General features: G+C 36.2%; 1 protein-coding gene across 7 annotated transcripts in view; it reads right to left on the reverse strand.

The window, feature by feature from the left end:
• RUNX1T1 (RUNX1 translocation partner 1) overlaps positions 1-19,542 on the reverse strand; it is a 153,798-nt gene that overhangs the window by 17,114 nt on the left and 117,142 nt on the right. For all 7 annotated transcript variants that reach the window (XM_018058202.1, XM_018058200.1, XM_018058204.1 and 4 more), the window contains 4 exons: positions 16,642-16,727; positions 15,819-16,020; positions 6,457-6,525; positions 1,058-1,248 (listed from right to left, as the gene is read on the reverse strand). In XM_018058202.1, the coding sequence (XP_017913691.1) occupies positions 1,058-1,248; positions 6,457-6,525; positions 15,819-16,020; positions 16,642-16,727 (548 nt within the window). The remainder of the gene's footprint in view (positions 1-1,057; positions 1,249-6,456; positions 6,526-15,818; positions 16,021-16,641; positions 16,728-19,542) is intronic.

A 19,542-nucleotide genomic window follows, 5' to 3' on the forward strand; every position in this document is an offset into this window, starting at 1 on the left:
GGTAAAGGGTAGAAAACTTCCCTTTGTCCCTCTTTTCCTGAGAAACTTTCAAAGGTTGAAAATCAATTCCTTTTGTCCCCTTGTTATTCATCTGCTACACATTAAATAGAAACTCTGGGTATCGAGTAATTCCCATAGGGTCTTTCATCTACAGAGAAGCCTGGTACAAATTAAATTCTTACTCTCCTTCATGAATTATAGATACGTGTTGTAGTGGACCGTTGATTTATCAGCATATGCTTTTGCTAGCTCAGCGTGGTGTGACAGGCAGGTTACTTTGGGTTGGGGATTGGGGTGCTGTATTAATTAATATAAAGCATTATCATGTTGCTCTGACATTACAGTCTCTGTTTAAAAGGCATCCTGTTAGACACTGTGTTTTAGTTACCTCCGCGATCCTTCAGCCATTTAGGTTACCTGTGTATGTGTGTTCTAATACACTGTAATAACACTAAAACGTGTAACACCGCATCTGCCAGTGATGTGATGCTTATGAAATGACCATCTTAATGGTTATTACAAATAATGTGCAAGAACAGACCGTGCAGAAGATCTCTTAGGAATTCTTAATTGATGCAAAAGTTGGTTTAGTACCGGACTTCAGAACCAATAGTTAAGCAAAAACTTTGATCCCTGCCTGCAATATATCTTCAGGCGACACAGCTTAGACAGGGTCTCTGTCCTAAATCCGGTTTCCTTCCTTTTGAAACCACAGATATATACTAACCCACACACCCACACACCCACACACACCCAGAGCAGAGTTCTCAATCTCTAGTGCTAGGAAGTTCGAAGATTTTCACTTGAATTTGTTCCCCACCAAATATGCTAAAAACCTTTTTGCGGCAGGTTTTCTTTTAGGTCTTTAACAAACACAATAGTTGGTCGGCTCTCGGTCGATTTCTCAAGTGCCAGGCCTCTCAACCACTCCAGTTTCCCCCTCAGACACAAGTCAGTCTCTGGCCCAACATGCACCTCGGCTCGTCCCCTCCCGCTATCGCGAGACCCACCCTCAGAGCGGGAAGCCTCTCCCGGAGCCGCCCGCGGCGGGCCTCACCTCGCTGGAGTCCTCCTGCTGGTTGATGACGGCGAGCGCGTCCTCCGCCGCCTGCCGCTTGGCCTCGGCCACCGTGCGCTCCATCTTGGCGCGCTCCGACGTGATCATGTCGTGCGCCTTACGCTCGGCCTCGGACACGGCCTTCTGCAGCTCGGTCATGGCCTGCCGCTTCACCTCGTTGACCGCCTCCTCTGCGGGCCGGGCAGGGGGGACCGGACAAGAGAACAAGCTCTGTTAGCGCGCGGCCCGGGCTCCGGACCCGTCACCACAGAACGCTAGACGACACGCGTGACTCCCGGCCCCGGACTGGGCGGGTCTTCCAGGTGTCTAAAGATTCACGTTCTGGAAATTTAGGAAAGGCAAAGGGTGAAGCCTTGTTCCTTTAATTTACGCTCCTGGGAATACCGTTTACATTTCTGTAGCCTCACAATAACTTGACTACCAAACTAGTGCTCCATACAGGATCCTGAGATCAGACTTAAGTAGTCAGAAGACAAAAATCACCACAAGAAATCCGTCTACATTGAGACCCACGAAGAAGAAGGTGTTTTGCCACAATGAAATATGAACACAGGGAGTCCATGGGTAATGCTTTCAGGAAAAGAGAAGACGGGAATAGATTTTACAGACACATATATATATATTGCAAACACTTGCTTTGCTGGTAAAAGATACAGTAATGAAAAGGTGTGTCATAACAATGCAGACCTTTGAAAGAAAATCCAAGATGAAACATATGGAAGATCCAGCTTTTCTTTTTCCTGTCATTTCCTGAGTGATGTGGATATATAGGGATTAAAAAAAATCATTTTCTCATTTCCAAATTTTTCAGTTGTAGTCCATCTACTGAATCAATGTAATGTAAGCAGTTTTGCATAACCAATTGTTGCGTTAGACAAATATAATTGAATCATACTGCAGGCCAAAACAATCAGGCCCGACTACAAACCTGCAAGGTGTCAAATTAGCTCTTTATTTCTGGCTGTGGAAAGGGTGCAAAGATTTGACTAATGTACAACAGAAGATTGACAACTAAAACAAGTAATTTCCATTTAAAAAAATTAACTGTTCTAATTAACAGGGAAAATATCCTCCCCCTGAATTAGTTTATCTAATTTTCATCTTTATTCAAAGCAAAATGACAATGATTAATTGAAAATTTAATAAGCAGTAATTATTAACTTGGCAAATCTCGTACCAATTAACACTCTATTAAAACTAATTATGACATGTTTCATTCAAGTGTTTGCACTTAATTGTTTCACTCACTTAAAAAGCACCTTAATTAAATGTTCTGTTTAATTAAAAACATAGATTCCTAATAAAAATGTTATACTGCAGATTAAAAATGTTGAGATACAAATACTCCTATAGTTCTTAAAATTTCTATGTTTTATTTCACACCTCCATAGTTCATGACTTGAGGATCAGGAGAAGCCCTCCACTATTAATTAGTACTCATGACTTTCGTAGCCTCCACCATTTTTTATAGGATTATTTCTGAAGTTCACTCATTTGTAATTACTGTCGGCTAGATTTTATAAACTAAATTAAAAGGGAAAGATCCAGACAGGAAATATTAACTGAAATATGTTCAGCATTTTTTGGTTGCTTTAAGATATGCATTTAAAATCTGGATGGAAGCAGAGCACTGCACAGAGCTGGCAGCACCTTCTTCACCAGGAGGTGAAATGATACCTTTATTATCCTATCATAAAGACTTGGGGCACTAGGGAAGCACTGCCCTTCTAACTGTATAGTCAGGGTCTAATTTGGTTTGAATATTCAAGGTGAATTAAAATTCTATCTAAGTGGTAATACAGGACAATAATTTTTGCTTACGATCAAAGCTGTAGCTTGACTAATTGTATATGCAAATCAGGCAATTTATATTTAAATTATGCATTTCTATTCTAATCCCACAGGCATGTACAGATCAGCAAAGAGAATTGGTAGGACATTTACAAGGTGCTTGAATATTTATTACCAACAGCAAACACTCATTGATTGTTTGAAAAATATACTGAAGAAAACAGTTGCAATTTAAAAACTATATTTACGGTAGCCTTTCTCCAAGTTTATAAAGACCTTTTAAACTTCAGAGTGTATTTTACTACCTTTGCTATTGCTTTTAAAAATACTACTTTTAGGGGAAAAGTGATATGGCCTTCAATTATTTGTTAGGATTCCAAATATTTAATATGTGTCTTGTTATTAATTGTATTATTAGGGTCACATGCAAACTTTGAATAGGGTCTATAGGTTAAATAATTATATTGTTTTAATGTTAATATCCTGATTGTGGTAACCATACTGTGGTTATATAAGAGAATGTCCTTGTTCTTATTAGGAAATACACACTAAAACGTTTAGGGTAAGAAGATATCACGTCTGCAACTTACTCTGAAGTTGCTGGGAAAAATATATATAATGCATAAACAGAAAAAGAGCGAAGGCAAGATGGAAACAGAAAGAGAAGACATCAAAGCAAACATGGTGAAATAGGGAAAACTGGGAGAAAGGTATATGAGATTGTTTATACTATTTTCTGCAACTTTTTCTGCAAGTTTGAAATCATTTAAAAATAAAATGGTACAAATTATTACATGGTGTACTTTCAAGCACAGGATATAATTTTGAAATTATAATTTTCTCAGAAAGACACCTGGGTTACATTCCATTGAATTTTAGATATTTGATATTAGCATTTGATATTGTTCAAATGCTTTAAACTTGATTTTATTTACCTATCTTTGTCACAAAGATAATGTATAATAGTTTCATTGAAAAGACATACTTTTGTCAAAAAAAAAAAATTGCCATTAGTAAATTTTAGAATCTTGGGGAAAAAACTTTCAAATTTTAACAGGCTGAATGTAGATAGCTGTCACATTCTGCCTTTGGTATTTTGCTTATATTGGATGCCTTGATACTTTGAACACTAGAAATGCTTTTTAAGAAGCCTATAAAGATAAATATGATAAGCACTTATTTGAAACTTCCAAATGAAACTGTCATCTGTCGTTCAAAGATTCAATATACTCCTTAAAATTTAGCAGCTATCCATAGAAAACTGTTCCCAAACTGTTTTTATGCAGCAGATTAGGTATATAACTGTGATAAAAGTACAAATTTAATGAACATTACTTCCAGGTCAGGTTTTAGACTGAAGACCTAATATAGATGGACAGGCACATTTTATAAATATTCCAAACATTGGTTTGATAAGATTTAACCCTTCTTAGAAAATGCATGGACATTACATAAACAAGTATTGCTCTTTCTCTCTTTTCAGAGTACCCAAAATACAACGTATACCAAGAACTGGTTTCAGAAATCCACGAAACAGTGAAGAAAAATTAATAGTGGACTCAATAGATTACAATATGTCAAGTTAAAAAAATAACTGATTAAGCACAAAGTACATAGTGCTGTTTTGAATCTGCTTCCAATTGCTTACCACTTATGGTAGGATTTCCTTTTTGCATAGCTATTCAAGTTGACTTTCCAACAAAGGTAGCATATTCAGAAAAATCTGTTCTCACTTAATAGCAGTCAAACAAAGACTTGAGCAGATAATAGCACAGAAGGAATTTGGATTACACAAGACTTCACTGTCAGTTTTTCTTTATGAACTATCAAGATTTAACTCAAATACACATAAATAAGGGAAATACAGAGACTCCCTCAACACAAAAATTCATCTTTCTGCCATCCAAAATGACAATTCTTTGTACCTCTTATTGGAATAAGCTGCACTGACAGCTCAAAATTGGAGAAGAAAAATGGTCAGAAGGAACACATGGCAATTCTTTCTCCAGATTATGTGGCACTCACCACATTTTAACAGCCTAGGAGTATTCCGTAACTGTTATCCTGGTAGGAAATCTTCTCAGAGGCGATGTGGTAAAACTGGTAAGACTATACGGACTGGCTATAGATACACACACACACACACACACACACACACACACACCACAACGCAACACAAATAAACCTAAACCTTTAGGCTGAATGGTTCTATCTGATTTGTATACTAGACATGTAAGAGATCGTTCTCTCTGGTTCTGAATCTAAAGCTGCTAAGCCTAGAATACCATCAGATTTTGAAACACCTTATCACTCGTACAAAAGAGTTACTAGAAAATTAAAAAAAAAAAACAACACAAAACTCAAATAAGATTCAAGGGACCAGAGTCACCAAGTTGCACAGAACTACAGACATAGCTGGGTCAAATCAAAACCCAAACTGAAATCTGTAGGAAAAAAACCCTTTTCCCCTTGATTGGGGGTTCACTGCCCCACACCTGTCTGATGGTTTGTAGAAACAGTATTTTCCAGTTTCTCAGCTCAGACAAACCATTTTAACAGTTGGAGTTGTTTAATCACTAAGTCATATTCAACTGCTTTGCAACCCAGGGACTATAGCCCGCCAGGTTCCTCTGTCCATGGGATTTCCCAGGCAAGAATACTGGAGTCAGTTGCCATTTCATGCTCCAGGACATCTTCCCAACCCACAGATTGAACCTGCGTCTCCTGTATTAGCAGGTGGATTCTCGACCACTGAGCCATCAGGGAAACACTAACAGTTGGAGTTATAGAAACTCAAAGCCACCTTATGTGTTTCCAATGTCATTTTAAAGTCATGAAATAGGTTTATAATTTATCTTAGTTTTTTTTTTTTTTTAAATAAGGTTTTGGCTCAACTTACTGGTATTCCACCAAGATTCTGCCAAATTTGATTTCTTTAAGCCCAGTAAGTCAGAGTCATCAGAAACTTTAAGCTACTTTAAAATGTTATCTCTTAATGAAAATTAGATAGTATACATGGAAAGGAAAACAGAAATTTAGCAACTTTGTCATTCATTTTAGCTTTAGTCATTGAATATTAGCACAAATGATCAATTTTAAAAAATGTTGGTAACCTTAAAATTTCTGAGTGCCTCAACCAGTTGCTGTGATATTTTTTAAAAGAATTCAAAAGGTAGATGTCAATTATAGCTAGCTCAATTAAAAAAAAATTAGAAGATAAGGCTAAAGCAAAATACCAGACTTTATTTTCAGGAAGGAAAAAGTGCATGCAAGCTGAAACCTCAGCCTTCCAGCCTGAAATCATTACAGCCCCTGAAAAATAGGGTTTATAACAGAGGTATCACCAGACCCTCATTACAGTAGCACTAGCAGATGCTATATAATAGAAACTATTCTGTGCTCTAATCAGGCCTGGTTTAAGAATATTCATCAGGGTTTTTAAATTTTGTGTGTGTGGGGGGGGGTTTATTTTGTTGTTGCTGTTCTTGTTAGCGGTAAAGTCCTTTCTTGTCATTCTTCACATCACTGCATTAACAACTGCACACAGCTGCCAGAACACTGAACTCATGTTTTTAAACAATTCTTACCAGCTTTCTTCCAGATCTCCTCTGGCACATATCCAGAAGCAGGCCTGTGAAGGAACTCCCGATGTGCATCTATGAGGAGGATAGAAACCGGTGGAGAGGGGAGGAGAGCACCGTAAGCACCGTTATGTCATCACACAGGAAGAGCAAGCAACGCCCACTATCTCGGCTTCTCTACAGAAACACAGTTTTTTAAACACTTTCACTCCAAAACGTAAAAATAGGAAAACCAGCCATCAGAGCTCAAGGAAAATACGTCACTGGTGTAAATGCTTATATGCTCAAAACCAAAACAACTCTAAACATTTCATTATGTGTGTGACCCCATGGATTCTAGCCCACTAGGCTCTTCTGTCCATGGAATTCTCCAGGCAAGAATACTGGAAACACTATTCCAGGGTTGCCATTCCCTTTTCCAGGGAATCTTCCTGAACCAGGGATCAAACCCAGGTCTTCTGCATTGCAGGCAGATTCTTTACCATCTGAGCCCCCAGGGAAGCCCAAATTTTTCATTATACAATATGTTACACAACACTGTTCCCAGCACTCCCTAAGTATGGGAATTTCTATGAACATATTTTATTAAAGAAAGCAAATTATATTTGGCAATTTTCTCTTTTTTTATGTCAAATTGAGAGTAGAAAGTCAAATTATATTGGAGTAACATAATTTTCACACAGCTATGATTCTACCACCTTTCAATACATAGTGAGCCTGACTCCATGGCTAACCAGTTCTCACACTTAATTACTTTAAAAAATCTTGCTGAGCATTAAAAATTCTCACAACAATTGGATTATATGGATTTGACATGGATGGGAGCAAGAAAGAATCATTAGAATGGATTCACAGAGAGCCAGTTGACCAACTGTAACTAGTGCAGGACATGCTTCCGGGGGGGAGGTGGGTGAGGGGCAGATATGATGTTCCACTATAAGTGAAATGTGCTTTTATGCTGCACAAATTTTAAAGTTTGAGAAAACAGATCATAATAAAGTTGATATAGGAATGCTAACCTCCAAATAACATGTTCATGAAAATGACATGATACTTATTTTCATGTTTTTATACATGCTTAAAAATAAAGTGTGTAGTCTTCCATAGCTAAAATATGCTCTAAACCTCTTCCATACTGGATTTTTTCAAACAAAATTCTATATATTTAGAAGTTTGGAGGAAGAAAAAATATCATTTTAACTTTTATAAATTGAACAATCTTTCAACTAATGATAAATTTCAAATAACTGAAGTTTTCTTTACATGTATAAGAAATGTTAAGTAGCAGACTTTTTAAAGAATACTTCAGCTAATTTATGTTGATGGTCAAAAGAAATTCAGCCCACTCTTCTATATTTTGCAGAGCTACAGAATAAGAAAACACAATCAAATTAGCTAAGTATATATCATTTTATATTTGAATGCCTTAGACACATTTGAATATTTTGAATCACTTGAGGGTACATAGATTATCAGTTGCCCAGAACATAAAATTTCCAGAACTATTCTGAATTATCAAAATGTTATAGTTTACTGAAGGACATATGGAAACTCCCTGTACTATCTTTGCAATATTCTCAGAAGTCTAAAATTATTCCAAATATAAACAATTTTTGAAAGTTTACAGTATAATTAAATGACTACTTGATAATTGAATGGACTAGAAATACCCACACATTCTCATGCGCACATTCATTTCTATACAGTAAATGATGAAAACTCAAATGTTTTTATTTAAGGAATTTTCATTTGTTAAAGGCCTTGATAAATCTGTCTGATGCATATACAACTCCAAAGAAATGAGACATGGGTAATTAGCTTTGTCAAGATTATCTTCCACACTATTTTAAAGAAAGTGAAGTCAAGTTCACACTTACTCACATGATGCAGTGAAACAGAGATTTACTTAGACATTTATTTTCAGGAGAAATAAACCTTGGCTTAAGAATAATTTATTGGATACTAATAGATTTGTAAAGTCTGAAGACAAACAGAGGAAAAAAAATGCCTTTTCCACAGCAGCAAAAAATGGGGGGGTGTATTTTTTCCATTATTGGGGTTAAGGGAAGAGTAATAACTTTATAAAAATTATTTTTCTAAATGGCCAATTTTTATTATAGGCAACAAGATGATGCTAAGTGATCCAAATACTAATTACCAGCACTAGGCAGCACAGGAGAAGAGCTGGGTCTAAAGACCAGAGATGAGGGACCTTGGCTTTGCCCCACAACACTGTGACACTGGGTAGGTTAGCTTCTCCATGTCTCAGTCGCCACAGCTGTAAAGTGCCAGCGATACTGCCACATTTGAGACTGCCGCTGTGAGGACTCAAGGAGGTACTTCCTACTGCGCATTTGCCATGGCACATCCTAAACTCTGATTAGATGTTAGTTGGGACTCTCTTCATTCTCATTATTTAGCAGGATGCCCAGTGAGAATGGATATACAGTCATCCTTTGGTATCCGAAGGGGGACCAAAACCTGAGGATGTTCAGTCCCTTCTATTGAATGGTATGGTGAATAGCAACACAGAGGTGCATATATCTTTTTGAATTGCAGTTTTATCTGGATATATGCCCAAGACTGAAACAGAAACAGACTCACAGACATAGACAACAGACGAGGGTGCCAAGGGGGAGGGTTGGTGGAGGAGGGGTGGACTGGGAGCTTGGGGCTAGCAGAAGCAAACAGAATGGAGAAACAGTAAGGTCTTACTTACAGCACAGGGAACTACGTTCAGTCATCTGTGCTAAAGCACAAGGGAAAGAATTTTAAAGAGTGTGTGTGTGTGTGTGTGTGTGTGTGTGTGTGTGTGTGTGTATCACTCTGACATACTACAGAAATTAATACAACCTGCAAATCAACTATATTTAGAAAAAAAATGGTATTTGCATATAACCTATACACATCCTTTTCTATACTTTAAATCATTTCTAGATTACTTACAATTCATAATGCAATACAATGTAAATGTTTTATTAAAAGTTGCCAGCACATGGCAAATTCAAGTTTTGCCTTTGGGAACTTTCTGAGATTTTTTTTTTCCTCTGAAAATTTTTGATGAGTGGCTGGCTGAATCCATGGGTATGGAACCTGTGTATGTGGAGGGCTGACTGTATATTTATTTCCTTATTAAAAAATTAAGGTGAAAAGAGCACCTTAAAGTTTGTTGTTGTTGTTGTTGTTTTCCTCCAAGCACTTAAACAAAAGGGCACAAAAACTTTAGATAAAACAGAAACACTGAAGAGGCCTGGATTAAGTAATGTATACCAGTAAATTTTTTACTCCCTCAGTACATATCACCTAGGGGCAGAAGTTATTTCTGTTGTTAGGAATTTACTGTCTGAACCCTGATGGGAAGTCTTCAAACTTCTTAGATGATACTTTTATGAATTTTATTTAAACCTCACAAGTAGCCCCCAAATTTTTTCAAAGATAGTTACTGTACTGGAGTCAACTGTGTACCCACCTTTCTGTGCGCTACACAGCTGGTATAGATCGTGAGGATCCATTTACCACATCAGAAATTTGTGCTGTATTTCACCTTCGTGGCTTCATCTCCCTATAATTCTCAGTGACACATGTCATATCCACATAGAGTCAAACTCCACCTGACCTAGAATCCTGATAGAAATATCAACTCCAATCAAGCAAAAGTTTTCTTAATCCTATCCTATTTTCTAAAAGAAAGTTTTTTTTTTTTTTTCAAAATAGCTGCAGAATATAAAGGCAAATAATTTACATAACATACAACTATTTACATATGTATACATATTTTACAACATCCCCTCCGATTCTAAGCTGCTGTGTCCAAGCTAAGCACCAGGTGTACTGAAAGGAAGAACGAAGTGCTCTCAGTGGAGGTATTCCTCAGAATCTCTGTTAATATACTGATAAGTACTACTGTAGTAGCTACAGAAACCAAATGAGTGATACATTTAGTATTTTCTCTTCCGATTAAGTAGCAGCAAGAAGAGAACACATTTGCCAAGTTAAATTTGAAAGAAAACAAAACAAATCCTGATGTTGATCAGTATTACAAGAGACAACTTCTCTCCCGAAACTTTCCTTAGATTTTTGGCGAAGCTAGACAAACCTGTACGAGACACTCTAAGGTTCAGATTCTAAAGAAGTTAATTTTTAACCACCAAATATTGACCACCTATAAAACATCAGTTGCTATGAAACGGATGGTTGTTCTAAAATGTAGCAGTGAAAACAGAAGAGTCTATACAGGATGATTTAAAATGTGACATGTATACCTGTGTAACTATTGAAAGATGGAAAAATCATAGAAAAGTCCTTCTAAATTAAGTTTGGCTTGCTTTGGGATGCAAATTGCTTGGGGATGAAAGAAGAGGAAGAGGGGAGCCTCCGGAAGATACATCTATGAAATGAGGAAACAAAGTTGAAGTGGACGTAAGGTGAAAAGACAGAAAAAGCAATCTAGGATGTATGCAAGAGATGGAAGATGCACTACACTTAGGACAGATGGATACTAGAGAAAGTGAGGGCCGCCATCAATATACATGGAGGGATGAGCTGACAGCCTTTGGAGAATCAGTGTGACCTCCTATGACCCAGGACAGCAATGCTCAAAGCTTAGCGGCATCTATGTTATGGCCATCATCCTGTGGTGGGCAGAATGAAGCAGTGATCATGAAAATATCTATTGTAAAAACCATGAAAAGAAAGGAAGGTTTAAATGAGTTCATCTTTAGAAATGCTACTTATTTTTTGTTTTAAAGGATAATAAATTCAGAAATCTCAGTGTTATGTTCAAAACCCCAACCCAACCTAGAAGCCAAGAACTACATTATGATGTTCATCTTTAACAATAAAAACATGTAATGCCATAGGAGGCAATCATCTTTTTTCCCCAAAGATGGATATATTTAACTAGTAGTCGCATATTTTTTAGCCCAATATACTAAATACAGTAGACTTTTTAAAATTTAGTATGCACTTCACGTTATAAACGCAGACGCACTGCTGTGAAATGAATTTCATGATGTAATTTAAAAGGAATCAATACAAGTACATAAAATCTAAACTTTTATATGCAGATATATTGTGAATAACTTGTGACTTTTATAATCTGACAGTTCAGAAGTTGAAAAATATATACCTTTGGATGTGAGCAAGCTATTTTTCTACAGTTATGAATTAGGGTCCAAAAGGTACAATAGATTTACTATATTTAAGACAGAATTACTGCTTGGAAATACTTTCAAAATGAAAAAAATACCTAAGAATGTACTATAACTTCAGAAACTTGGATGCCAAGCAAAACCACTAAATTTATGTGCTTCTCGCTACTCTCTAAACTGAGGTTGCATGACAGAAAGTATTTAGGTCACATCTACTATATGTCAGGCACTATCCCATGTTTTATAATTGTTAACTACTTTAATACAGAAACACCTATGAAATATGTATTGTTACCATCTCTATCAGATGAAGAAATTGAGGCACACAGTTACTTGCCAGAGGTCAACAAAACTAGTGAGAAGAACCAGGGATTCAGATGCAGACATCTGCTCAGACCCTGTGCCTTTAACTTTCATGTGAAATCCGTGAGCCTTTAGACAGTAATGAGAAACTCTACAATTCTGCGATAAAACTTGTCAGCCAAAGAAATTTTAATTTCTCTTCCAATCTGCTTTAGGCAGGAGATAGTATTAATTCAACAAACGTCTGAATTTCTAAACTTTCTGTGAATAATCAAGTTGATTAATTGTTTCCTTTAAAACAAAAATCTTTCTGGCACGTATCTTCATGGCTAGAGATAAACCTTTAACAACATGTAACGATGGTGTTTTCTCTACTTCATATCCTCTCTTCACAATATTCAAACATTCAAAAAAAACACAGGAAAATGCATTCATACTTCAGAGTTTTCAGCTTCAGTCTCCAATACTGGTCTTAAATCCATGACTGGATAATTCTTTTAACTTTCTCTCATGATACAGAAGACTTGCGAATCACAGAAAGAGGGCAGACAAATAAAGGATAAGCTGTGGAGAGATTCTAGAATAGTCCAAAGGCAGTAAAAAGAAAGCAATTTAAAGGAAATCAAATGTCAGGAGTGAACAGCATACTGCAAGAAAAAGGAAATGAGGGCAAAGAAGAGCAGAACCACAGTGGCCTTGACAAGCCCTCAGAGAGCACGGGAATCCCCACGCAGCAGCTACCCACCCATCTCTACGTAGAAAAGCAATTCTACTTCAGTGATGAAATCATCCATTCTGATTGCCTTAACTTGCTCTTTGAGAAAAATGTATGCAGAACAAATCATACTTTGAAAATAGAGACAACTGCTTAAAAAAATAGTCTTCTAATTTTCTTAAGACTTGGATATTTGGAATTCTCCCTGGACATCAAGTAAGTTATAATAATAATGTAAATAATGAAAATCCATTATTTCAAGAAAAAGTATATTATTTCAAGGCAAAGTACATTATTTCAAAAGTTCTTCAGGGTAATTACCTATTTTTTTCTTTAAAGAGTATAGATAATATTGTGGACTTAGTGTGTTCTGTTATAAAACTGTTCAAGAGGCTACTCATTTAAAATAGTCTTTACTTAATATCTGGGGGAAACTCCCCAATTCAATTAATAATAGATTAATCATATTGTCTTACTAATCTCTCACACTGACAATACTATCGATATATTTCAAAAGTGAGAATCAGAATGAATTTAACAAACACAAGTCATAGAAGTTACATTCTTCTCTGTACAATCACCAAATATAATTAAAATGCTACAAATGAATGTATGAATAATGGTGCCATTATTTCCAAGACAGGGATAGGACTATGGCAATATTTTGAACTAAAGATATCTTCTATAACATTATTCTGAAGGTCTCATTTGAAATCAGAGAGCAACTTAAGAATTGAGAGAATCAGGATAAAAGAAACACATACAAAATTAACATAGGATATGGAGCTCTTCATGTACGTAAAGATATAAGCACATCCGTATCTCTATTTGTATACACACACACATACATACACCCTGCCACACACTTTTCAGAGGCATGAAATAAATTTATCAGCTAATATCTCCAATCCTTTCATTACACACACTAATATATTTGACTCCAAAGCCTAAGAGAAAACCTCAGAAAGCACTTAATGTAAAGGACCGTGTTCCATGATTACAAACTACCTGCCTTATTTATAGCCACAGCCCAGCACAGAAGATAGATGGGACTTAAAGACTTTGCGAATCTATTAGCAAAAGACACCAGTGAAATAACTGCTGGATGCTAAAACTTGCATGTTGTATGACGCTTGACGGGTTCTCTCTGACACTGTGATAGGTTTCTTTGAAAGGCAATCTAGGGTTCAGTGTCCCTAAAGAACAGGACTGTTTAACAGTCTCCACAAAGAAATGAACTACTTGTAGTCTTTGAAAAATACAATCTATAAAAGCTTAAAACCAAAGCAATCTCTTTTACCAAAAATAGGAATTTATTAAGCATCATTAAAAGTAATGTGATTTGTGTATGCTTAAGAAGAAATTTTTAATACCAAGTTTATTCTTTTGATTATGTAAACCTGCCTTCTCAAGAATGATGTATGCCTGTATCACTAGAAGGTGTGACTATATGTGACTATATGGTAATGGTCCTATGTGCAGTGTGCTGAATAAATAACTCACATAGGTCTGAAACATTATCCATTTCTGAAATTTCTCTTTTACAATGGACAGCAGATAATATTAATCTTGTCACTGCAGGGGACTGAATGGAGTGGCCTGCTGGTATGACCACTAGCTGTCTCCTTGCCTATCTCTTCCACTAGCTCAAAAATTCCTCAAAGGACGGAATTAAAAAACTTTTTCCTTTACTTATAAAAATTAAAAAAAAAAATAAGAAACTTTTTCCTTTACTGCAGTACCTAGCAGTACTGTGTACCATAAGCCAGGCACAAAAAATAAGCACTGACTTGATGAATTTCTTCAACAGAACCAGGTAAAATGGATATTTTAAAGTTTTGTTTAAGGCTCTCAATTTTTGTCTAGATTGAATGATTATAAATATCCTCTTTATATTACTAATTTTGGTTCACAATACAGAAGTAAAAAATAAGACGCTTATTCTAGTTTTATTTGGACCAATGTTGATTCAAATTAAACTTAAACCTATTTTCATTGCTTGCCTTAACATAACCTAAGAAATAACACTTTTATTTTTAAAATATACTGCAGAATGTTTGTTCGGTTAATTAAATGACTTGGAATCCTCCTGTATTTAATACTTATGGCAATAGACATTCGCCGTTCAGGGATTAGCAAGAATCCACAAACCTAAATGCAAAGGAAATTTTATTGACTAAGAATCATTTTAATAAAAAAAAAAGATAATGTGATCAACAGTCAGATAATATACTTCAAATTTTAAATTTTTGATAATCAGCCACAGTTGATAATGAGGCCAAAGTCATGAGCTTAATCTGCACATATGTAATTAGTTTTGTTTTTACAGCAGACTGTACGTTAACCTAAGCTAGGTAACAGGTGTGGGACTAAACACTTAAGAAAATGAGATGAGAAAATAAGGATCAACACAAATCCACCTTAATTAAGTTGACTCAGACTGTATATACAAGTAATGGCCAGCAATGTAAATGACAGCAGCTTATTATTAAATTCGGAAAAAGTCCACAGGTCACTCAAAAATTATTTTGGCTTCAAAGTTTCTTTCCAAATACTTAGAATTACATTCTATTTATAACGCCAGCAATTCTCAAATATCAGTACTAACTACAGCTACATGTTAGTACTAACCTTCTAAAGCATGGCTACATTAATAGTCCTGTAAGTTACTAGAATTAATAAAATCATGATTAAGCAATCATTAAGATCATGGAAGAGCCACATCTTTATCACTAATTTTCCAGTGTCGGTGGGCAAATGACAAAGCCCTTAGGTCTCTTCTTGGGTTGGTGTTGAGATAAAGTGCTCTCAAACATTGAGGTACAGCACAAATCCCAAGACAGAGTGCTAGAGACTCCAAGCCCACTCCCAGAGACTTTGTTTTTGTAGGTTGGAGACAGGGTCCAAAGAGCTGTATTATGAAGGAGCATACATTTTAGTGACGTACGTGAAATTCTGGTCCAGCTTGGAAGTTTGCTCATCAGCCCAACACATTAACCTACAAAAGGAGTCTAATTTGTGTGACTGACCCTTTCTGTGCCAATCTGCCTAACAGACAAGACGTATTTGAGGATATAAAGTATTTATTGTTCTACAATTCTCTGCAGCGCCTTTATTTTTGCCGAGACAAATTAAAAATAAAAGCAGTATTAATAGCATAAGATATATCTGTTCAGTATGTCCATCTGAAGAAAAGATACCTAACGCCACTGGGTCTGGATTGACAGGACTCTGCTGCCTGGAGTGGCTGCTGCTACTGCTGCCGCCCTTTTTTAAGTCCTCAGCATCGCTGTACCGCCGGATCCAGTAATTCAGCTCCTCCCGGTCTGCTTCCTGACATCGCCTTAGTACTGTGAGAGATCGTCTTGTTTTTTCTACCATGTCCATTATACAGTTTAACAGCTGGGGGAGAGACGGGCAGGGGGAGAACGGAAATGCAGATCAATCACCAGAACTCCAAGACCTTGGTGGGCAGCCAAACAAACTACTCTAGGACAATGAAGAATGCTACTTTATTCTGAAGGCTTCTAATATTTTCAAAGGTTAGATTGGAAACAGACCCAATAGATGAGTAGGTTCAAGAGTAATGAGAATAAAATGTGGGAGGCATGACAGGGAGATTTTAGCTGAAGTTAACCCATACTTCCAAATACTAATCCCATGACTGGATAAACCAAATGACTCTCCCCAAGTAAAACAGTAGCTCATTCATCGATACGGCTCTAGGAATTCCTTTCAATGATCCAAACATTTCTCTCATATAAGTGGTTTTGATACTTTTTTTAATATAAATTTATTCATTTTAATTGGAGGCTAATTACTTTACAATATTGTAGTGGTTTTGCCATACATTGACCTGATTTAGAAATCAAATCCTATATTCTACTTTAAACATTCTCACATATTATTTCTCAAGGATGGCGGAAAACAGCTTCAGAACCCCCACACTTTTATTTTACCATGTCACTTCACTCCAGTTGTTTTCAAAACATTTTTTAACCTAAATGATTACGGACGTCTTACATGGTCAAGATGTTTCCATTCCTCTGCCCATTCTCTGTCTGTTAGTCTGTGATCAATCATTTCTTCTTGACGTGTGCCATGCAACCCTACAAATACAGAGAAGGCTGAATCACCCGAAAACATTAAGAACATAATCCATATGTGCAGAGGCACTTAGCAAAGACTATGTGGGCAAACAAAGCAATGCGAAAACATATTCGATTTTTGAATGCAGACATGAATCATACTCAGATACAGAATTACTTAATAGGTCCCTCATAGAATGATAAAATGTGAGAACTAGAATTTTAGAGGTCATCTGGTCAGAACCACTTCTTTTACGCATGAGGATATGGAGAGTAAAATGACACCAAGCCCTGAGCCAGTTATCCATATAATATTCCCTAAGTGAAACTATAAATATATCCTGAATCTTAATAAATACAGGAAACCACAAGTAGACATTAAGTTCAAAGTGTGGCTTTCCTGCATTAAAAATGAAGACGGCATAATTTGTTTTACATGGATAGGGCTATGCTTTTCTAAAACAAGCATGGTTAAACTAGTCCACATTTGAGCACAGTAAAAATCAACACAATCCTATTAAATACATTTTCATGCTAAAATTGGGCTTCCCTCATGGCTCAGCTGATTAAGAATCCGCCTGCAACGCAGGAGACCTGGGTTCAATCCCTGGGCTGGGAAGATTCCCTGGAGAAGGGAACTTCTACCCACTCCAGTATTCTGGCCTGGAGAATTCCACAGACTGTATAGTCCATGGGGTCGCAAAGAGTAGGACACGACTCAGCAACTTTCACTTTCACTTTCATGTTAAAATTAGGCCATAACATAAAAGCAAAATATACTCACTCAACTTGCCAAAAATTTAAAAATAAAGAAAAACCAATATATTAGATACATTTTGGACAGATATCATAAATCCTAGCCAAGAAACTAAAAATCCTAATTCGCAATCCACAGCACAAATATTAACACTCTTCAGCATTAGTGGAGATGCTACCATGAAAAGGCAGTAAGAAAACACCAAGTGAGAACAATAATGAACATAAGAAATTAGCCAGGATACTTATCAAAATAGAACATGTGTCTTGTTAAAGGGACAGTTATGATCAGAGATACCTAGAAACGTGTGGCTCTTCTGACAAAATCAGGATCTGTAAAATAGGCATCTTCTACTATAAAGGAAAGGCACTGAGCTATGGCAACAGTTCCCGTTTTAAATAATTAAAACTTTGTTTTGGTTGCTGTTTCTTACATTGTTACTCTGAAGAGCAAATTAAGTTTGGCACAGGTTAGGCTTCTAGACACCTAGGCTCTTTTTTGGAGGGAGTTATGGTAGGAATTAAAACGATTTTTAAAAAGTTATGGCATCACCAACTCGATGCATATGAGTTTGTGGAAACTCCAAGAGATGGTAAGGGAGAGGGAAGCCTGGCGTGCTGCAGTCCACGGGGTCGCAAACAGCTGGACACAGCTGAGCGACTGAACAACAGAAATCATGAGATACTGCATGCCACTTTTTGTGAAATCTGAGTGGTTAGAAATTCCGTTTTAGCGGATTCAGTGAAATAAAGATAATGAGTCACATGACTTTTTTCAGCCAACCATGAAATACGATTTAATTTATAACTGATGGAAGTGTATGACAGCTTTCTCAGACTAAATACACCATTCCTCTCCAGTTAGACTATACTCTGAAATACATTTTTAAAGCTAAAATTGTCAATGCCATCTATTGGTAAAAAAGTAAAATTGCAAATAAGTTTTAATAATCTGCATAATAGAAAAGACATTGGAAAAGAGTAATATTTAGTTATTTCTCTGTTGTGACAATTTCAAGTTGAAATGTTTGCAGATATGTAATTTTTGTTGATTTATTTGTTGCTTGTGTTTTAGGGGAAAAGGACTGCCTGAAATGAAGCATCACAGAAAACAACTGGAGAGTGATAATGATATAAATGTGTGGTTTTGTGACAGAGGCATCTTACTACATTTGCCTATATAAGGCCAAGAACTTCAGAGATCTTAAAAGTTTCAAAAATTCAGCAGATTATATCAATAGTGATGTGAGCTCTAACACCTGGAGTAATAATAATGATCAACAGGATGGTTTAGGCTAATGGCATAACAGCCAATTATGGAACAGTGCTAAGCAGCATCTCATTTAACAACAACAGAAAAATAATACATACATTAGAAACATGTTTGAGTCCAAGTACCTGGTGAAAAAATATAGGTCTAATTTTTTTTTTTTTTTTGCTGTTTTTGAACTCTTTGTTGTATAGAGCCAAATCTTTAAAAAGAAAAAAAAAAACTCAAAAATTTCCATTTATTAATTTCTCTATTTTAGATACTTAAAAGATTTATCACTACACAATTTTTATTTATAGCCATAATACCAGAGGGATGTACTAGAGGAAAACAATTCAAACTCATTAAAACAGTTTCATTGGACACTAATGTTGAGTCTTACCTGATTCCTTACTAAAACTCTAAGCTTATTTATAAACTAATGCTGCTTGTAAAGCTATTTTACTAAAATATTCAAGCAGGTACGTCTCTACATATAATAAACATTTATAAATCGTACCAGACCAAGTATACATTTATGACAATTCTTAAATTTAAATTCATGTATTTTTTACCTGGAGGATAACTGCTTTATAATATTGTGTTGGTTTCTGCCATATACTAACGTTAATCAGCCATAGGTATACATATGTCCCCTCCCTCTTGAGCCTCCCTCCTCCGCCAACCCCATCCCACCCTTCTAGGTTGTCACAGAGCCCTGGATTTGAGCCCTCTGTGTCATACAGTAAATCTCCACTGGCCATCTAATTGTACATGTGGTAACATATATGTTCCAATTTTACTCTCTCCATTCGTCTCACCTTCTCCTTC

The sequence above is a fragment of the Capra hircus genome, chromosome 14 (genome assembly GCF_001704415.2).
Source record: "Capra hircus breed San Clemente chromosome 14, ASM170441v1, whole genome shotgun sequence".
In the NCBI taxonomy this organism is placed as follows: Eukaryota; Metazoa; Chordata; class Mammalia; order Artiodactyla; family Bovidae; genus Capra; species Capra hircus.